Source organism: Micromys minutus (assembly GCF_963924665.1).
Source record: "Micromys minutus genome assembly, chromosome: 2".
NCBI classification, from domain to species: domain Eukaryota; kingdom Metazoa; phylum Chordata; class Mammalia; order Rodentia; family Muridae; genus Micromys; species Micromys minutus.
The window spans coordinates 45,489,904-45,496,969 of record NC_137971.1 but is presented as its reverse complement, the minus strand read 5'-3'; the positions used below and the strand labels follow the sequence as shown (position 1 = coordinate 45,496,969).

Here is a 7,066-nt window from a genome sequence, read left to right as displayed (position 1 = left end):
TATTATCTGCCTGTAAATTCTATTCCTTGAAGTGGGCTGCCTTGTCTGGAATCGGTAGGAGAGGATACACCTAGTCCTGCAATGACTTTATGTGCCAGGATGAGCTGATACTTAGGAAACCTATCCACTTCTGAGAGATGAAGAGCAGGTGGATAGGGGAAGGGTCAGGTGAGAGGGGACTATGAGGATGGAAGACTGTGATCAGAGTATAAATTAAATAAAGAAATAAATTATGAGAAATAAATATAGATATATGATAGATAAATGATAGAGAAAGATATAGAAGATAAATGAATAGAGAACAGGTAGTATGTATGCACAACTGAGTGTTACTCAGCTATGAAAAATAAGATTATAATATCTTTAGGAAAATTGGTGGCACTGGAGATCAATGTTAAGTGAAATGTGTAATTTCAGAAGAGATAATTACTGCTTATTTTCTTCTTCACAGAAACAATATTTAAATGAGTTATCAAAGGTAGACAGTAGAAAGAAGAGCAAGAGAAAACTAGAAAGATAATATGTCAAAGTACATTACATGCATGCATGAAAATGTCTTCTGGAACCCCATTATTTTGTACAATTATTATGCACTCACTTAAAAAGAAAAGTACATCCTTTATTCAGAAAAGTTTATTTTCAGTACATGTTTTCTTTTCCTTGTGAATTCCTTTTATTTTAATACAATATAAGAGAAAAAGCTTAATGATTTTATTCTCAAAGATCTAATATTGTTTATGTAACTCTGTAGAACATTTCTTATAACTCATTTATAATTTACTGCACTTTCTTTAATGTTTAACCTGAAAAAAATGACACATGAGTTATATACTGGCCAGTGGTTTAGAAAAGCTGTCTATTTTTAAGCAGGATTTTAACACAAATCTCTATTAAAAACTTATGGATTTTATTATGAAATAATGATGCTTTAAATATAAACAAATATTGCTTTTAAAATAATAACTTCAATAATACATCTTGTCTGTTGTCAGTTTTTCATACAAGTTTATTTTGCTTTATGTTGAGAATCATGGAAAAATTCTTTTTCCATGGTTCAGTATCTTTTACCATTTTGGATTCTGAATTTTTCAGTTTGGTCATTTGTTATAGAATTGCAGCAATTGTCAAGGACAAACATTAAAAGTGAAGAACAAACAGAAAGGTAAAAATGATTAATACCAACAGCAGATTTTTTGAGAAGTCTCATATGCAAGATTTAATTTTTAATATATCTTGAATTAGTGTTAATTTTATATATTTTTTCTTACTCCAAGAAATCAATTTTTCCAAATCTTCACAGTGAGATAGAGGTAAAACATGATTTACATTCTTCTGCATACTCTGAGGTGTCGCACCCAACTCAACTGGCAAGGAAGACACAACACTCCGGATTCTTCTCAACAGCCCTTATTCAGGAACACCTCAATGCTGATAAGGGCAACCCCGAGTGACAAGAGCACCCTCCTTTTATCCTTCTCTGACTGAGGTTATGTGACTTGTCCTCCGGGGATTGGTAGAGCAGGGATCACCTTATTAGCATAATGCCGTGTGGGTGTGTTTGATGCCAGAAGCAGTTATGTACATGCGCAGTCAGGTTGTTTATTTCTAACCAAGCTGGATGTCTGCACCATTTTGGAAGGGCAGCCGAGCTGCTCCTTACACTGAGGGATAAGGAAATATGTTTTTTTTTTCAATTTCAAAACAAAACTTTATTTTAAACAATGTGCTTTTTATCCACTCAAAACCTAAGTAACACCATTCATGAGGATAAAATATTCTTTCCAAAGCAATTACTACCTGATATGTACTTTGTACTTAGAAATAAGAGAAATTGACATTCGCTTCTGAAGATTTTTCCCAGTTTAGTATAGAATTCACAAGAACTCTCCCTTGTCTTTGGCAGTAGCACCTTAGAAGGCATGGAGTCAACAACATAGATTCCAGGAGTCAGATGAGAAATGGAAGCAGACTCATTTATTGCAGGAATGCATTGTGCCTTTATACCCTTCATCTGTGCCCCATTAGTCGATGACTGCTCATTCCACGTAGTTGGCACCATCTCATTGATCCTTCTGGTCATATACTCTGTCACTATTTGTACCCAGGTGTCAGGAAGTTTTCAGAATTAAGAAATGTGGAAGCAATTGCTCTGCATGTGTGGGCCACTGCTGGGTGCCAGTCAGAATATGCTGACTTATTCTTCCTACATTCTCCTTTAAGTAGACCTTTGCCACAGAGCATAATGTATGCTTAAGCAAGCCATATATGTCTCATTCACTTTGCTGAGCATGGCACGTGATGCTTAATGAGAACCCATTAATATGTGAACAAAGTGTGAGGAGAAACAGCAATATACTGTGTCTTTCAAAATCTATATATTTAGTCTTTGTGAAGCACTAACAGGTGGCTTAACTCATCTTGAAACTATTAACATAGGAAGACAGAATAAACAATACAGTGAGTTAATAAACATCAAGGAAATTTGAAAAGTTTGTCAGTATTACCAGAGCAAATGATAATCTAATGAAGCAGAGGGTTGGGACTGTGTCATCATACTGAATGCAAATGGCACTGACCAAGAAATTACACATCTAAACGGAAATGAAAACCCATTTGTCACAATCCATAATAACTCAAGGATATGATCATTTTTAGAAATAATTTGTAATGTTTATTAAAACTAAGGCAAGAGAGAAAAGGAATCTGTAATTTAATTTAAGTCAGTCAACTCAAACCCTGATTCTCTAAATAATGAAGTAGAGTATCAATGGTTACCAATGGTTACCAGTGCCAAGTGACAAACTGGGAATGAGGAAAATATAAGGCAAAAGAACATGGAATTATTGAGTACAAATCTCACCATTTTCTACTTCACACTCTGGAACACTTGCTAGCTTCCTCTGTTCAAGGTGACATCACACTCACTAGAAACTATCAGTAGTACAAATAAAATTGGCTTTTCCTTTCAATCAATTTTGCAAAGTTTGAGACACCTGGAATTTACCAGTAAGTTTTCTTAAGGCAGCCTTCACATCCTTGTTTCTCAGGGTATATATAAGAGGGTTCAGCATAGGGATGACCACAGTGTAAAAGACAGATACTACCTTGTCTTCCTCTAAAGATTTGCCTGAGCTGCTCCGTATGTACATGAAGATAAGAGTCCCAAAGAACAGACCCACAGCAATGAGGTGGGAGGTACATGTGGAGAACATTTTACCCCTGCCACCTGAAGATTTTATATTTATGACAGCCTTGATGATGAGCAAGTAGGAAATTAGTATGACCAAGGCATTGGCCAAAATGACAAAGTTCCCAAAAAAGACAATTATAATCTCAATATTTGTTGTGTCACTACAGGCCAGCTTCAGCAGGGGTGGGAGGTCACAAAAGAAGAAATTGATTTGATTATCTTCACAGAAGAAGAGGGAAAAGGTGCATGTGGTTCTTAAGACGGCCCCAAATAACCCACCAACATAGGCTCCAGCCACCAAACTCCAGCATCTTTTAGGATTCATTACTAGAGTATAGAGCAGTGGTTTACTAATAGCAACATAGCGATCATAGGCCATCACAGACAGTAGGAAACACTCAGTAGCTGCACAGATAGTGAAGAAGAAGAACTGGGTAGCACATTGGCCATAGGAGATTGTCATTTTGTTTTTGGCCAGTGTTGCCAGAATCTGAGGGGTAATGACTGAGGTGTAGCAGGCATCCAATAGAGAGAGATGGCTCAGGAAAAAATACATTGGGGTGTGGAGTTGTATATCCACCTGTATAAGAATGATCATGCCCAAGTTTCCCAAAATGGTGATAAGATAGAAGCTGAGAAACACCAGAAAAAGGGGAACCTCCCATTTGGGCAGGTCAATAAAGCCCCTGAGAACAAACCTGGTTACAATTGTGAGGTTTTTCTTAGCCATAGATCTAATGTGTATTGTTAATCCAAATATGAGAAGGAAGTAAATACAAAGACAAAGTCACACAGTCCTTTCCTCTGAGCAAGAAGCTGAGTTTCCAACTCTGAGATTATTTATAAAACTTGTTTCAGAAATCCTGAACTAGGCTTATCTTTCTAGAACAGTTCTTGCTGTTGTTTCTGATTCAGATTAATTCTGGTTTATCCTTGGAATTTTCTGTGAAAAGAAGACACATGTGAGCCTCAGGTTTAGAATTAGCCAAGGCAACATCTATTTCAATGTTACCACACACCTACTATATTGTATATATTGATGGAATCTGTCTGTCAACACCATTTACAAGTGACCTAAATGTAACATTTCCTAACACTTGAAGTCATGTAATTTCATCTTTTCATGATATTTTATAGAAGTTTGATAATGATAAATTTTATCTTCTTCTTGCTTCTGAAATATATTCAGTATCTTTTCTGGTTATACATTTCTTTAAGCAGTCTCAGAAAATGCCTACATCAAGAAGCAAGGCAGCTCAGATCATAGAGGTACTTACATAGGCTGGATAATGTAAATTAGTTTCCATGTCTGAGAAAGTGGGTATAGATAGCCAATTGTGGAAAGTTATCCCTTTATCTCCTCAGTGTGTTATAGCCATCCTGGGCTTACACACTGCACACTACAAGAGCACACGAATACACACACACACACACACACACACACACACACACACACACACACACAGGTGTGCAAACACACAACACATACACATAAATGGATGGATGGATGGATGGACAGATGGATGGATGGATAGCTTGAGGGGTGGATAGATAGATACATAGATAGATACGTAGATGCATAGATGATACATAGATACTTAGATGTATAAATAGATAGCTAGATTGATACATAGACAGACAGACAGATAGATAGATAGATAGATAGATAGATGATAGATAGATAGATAGATGATAGATAGATAGATAGATAAATAGATAAAAGATAGACAGTCAGACAGAGAGATATACAGTCAGATAGAGAGATAGACAGATAGCTAGATGTTTCCTCAAGAAGTCTTAGATGATTATTTTGTTTTGCTCTGGACTCCATTCTTTAGCACGTGGCTCAGAGGTTACCATATTCAAAATACTGTCTTTCATTCTTCATTTTATCAGGTAGCTTTGGCAATGTATCTTGCCTCTTCTTGCTTATTTTTTTTACATATAGTATAGAAAAATTATTCATATATTTTAAGGTAATTTTGAGTATTAAAAGAGTTAATATCTGAAAGAAATAAAGATTGATGTCTAGCTCAGAAAGGCCTATATAAAGTCACTTTTGGTACTATTATTCCTAATATTATTTAAACATTTGGAAATTATCCTTTTCTTTTTCTGAAATATAATATATTGCACTCATATAATTTTCAGTATTTTTATCTGTATATCTTTAAAAATGTCTTTTCCGATTGTAAATTTCTAGAGAGACAGAAGGACATGCATAGGCAAATTTGACACAATAAATGAGCTATTTTTGTCCTCTCACTAAATGAAATAAATTATTCCTAGTTTATTCTGTCTTCTGTTATTGACAATTTTGCATTTATAATGTACTGCAACAGGGGTTATTTTGTCTAGTTCTTCTGCACTTTGCCTATGAGTGGGTTAGGAAAATGCTAAGTGGTGTTTCTCTATTATAATTTTATATGTACCATGCACCAAACCATCCTGTTGATACTGGAAAAAGTATTCAAACATCAAGTGAAAATATTGCTCCTTTTCCTATTATTTGTCAGTTTTTAAAAAATTATTATATTTAATATGCTGTACATTTTGGCAAATTTCAAATTTCTTAGAATTTCTTATTGTCATTTGGAACAGGTGTAAGTCACATCACTCACTCCACATGCATAGTTACTGACCATTTTCTTTGTGTATTCTGCCTCTTCAGAAAAGTTCCTAAGAGGTTGAAAATTTCTTCACGGAAACTCAGATACATATTTCAAAGGCACTGATATTTAAATATTTTACAGATTACTCTCAATAAGACCATTATACAGATGACACCAATTATTATTTATTGAAGATAAACTGAAACCAGATATAAAAATTTCTCACTTGACTTCACAAGCAGGCAAATCACTATCCATTTTAAATACCTGTGTCTCAATTACCCTACAAAGCTCTTCTAAAATCATTTGCCCATTATATTAGTGCCACATCCCCTACTATGGCATTCATATTGAAACCTGATAAATCAAAGTTATTGATTCTATAACAAAAATGTGATTGTACAAAACAAATTAGTAAATTATTTTCAATAAGCATACCTGGGAATTTTGTTTACTGTAGTGATATAAGATTGTCATTTTTGTCAAATATTTTCTAACATCTGATGAAATCGACCTTTTTTCATTAAGTTTGTATATATATATATATATATATATATATATATATATATATATATATATATATAGTAGATTATGTTAATAGATTTTCACATATTGAGCCATCCATGAATTCCATGCATACATGGGATAAAACATACTTGATCATGATGGATGATAATTTGATGTGTTATTGGACTTGATTTGTGAGATTTTTATTGAGCATTTTTACATCGACATTTATAAGTGAAATTGGTCTGAAGTTATTTTTTTGTTGAGTCTTTATGGAGTTTAGGTATAAGCATAATTGTGGCTTCATAGAACAAATTGGGTACTGTTCCTCTCTTGCTATTTTGTGGAATAGTTGAAAGAGTACTGATATTAGGTTTGCTTTGATGATATGATAGAATTCTGTATTAAACCCATCTGATTCTGAGCTATTTTTGGTTGAAAAACTTTTAATGGATGCTTCTATTTCTTTGGAAGTTATGACACTGTTCATATGATTTATCCTATCTCATATTTGTCTAGAAAATGATCCATTTCAACCACATTTTTTTAAGCTTTGTTGAGTATCAGCTTTTGTAGTGAGATCTGGTGACTTTTTGGATTTCCTTTTAACTGTTGTTATGCCCTCATTTTCATTTCTGATTTTGTTAATTTGAATAGAGTTTCTATGCCCTCTGGTTTGAATGGCTAAAGGTATATCTCTATTATTTACTCAAGGACAACCCTTCATGAAAATAGTCCTGGAAAGATCAGAAATTCA

At 34.1% G+C, this 7,066-nt stretch overlaps 1 protein-coding gene across 1 annotated transcript; it reads right to left on the bottom strand.

Annotated features, from left to right (window-relative positions):
- Positions 1–2,969: 2,969 nt before the first annotated feature.
- LOC308417537 (olfactory receptor 9I1-like) lies at positions 2,970–3,920 on the bottom strand (the record flags this gene model as incomplete). Its single annotated transcript, XM_080912914.1, has 1 exon — positions 2,970–3,920. One exon carries the CDS (start codon positions 3,918–3,920, stop codon positions 2,970–2,972), a length of 951 nt encoding a protein of 316 aa, XP_080769040.1.
- Positions 3,921–7,066: the final 3,146 nt, after the last annotated feature.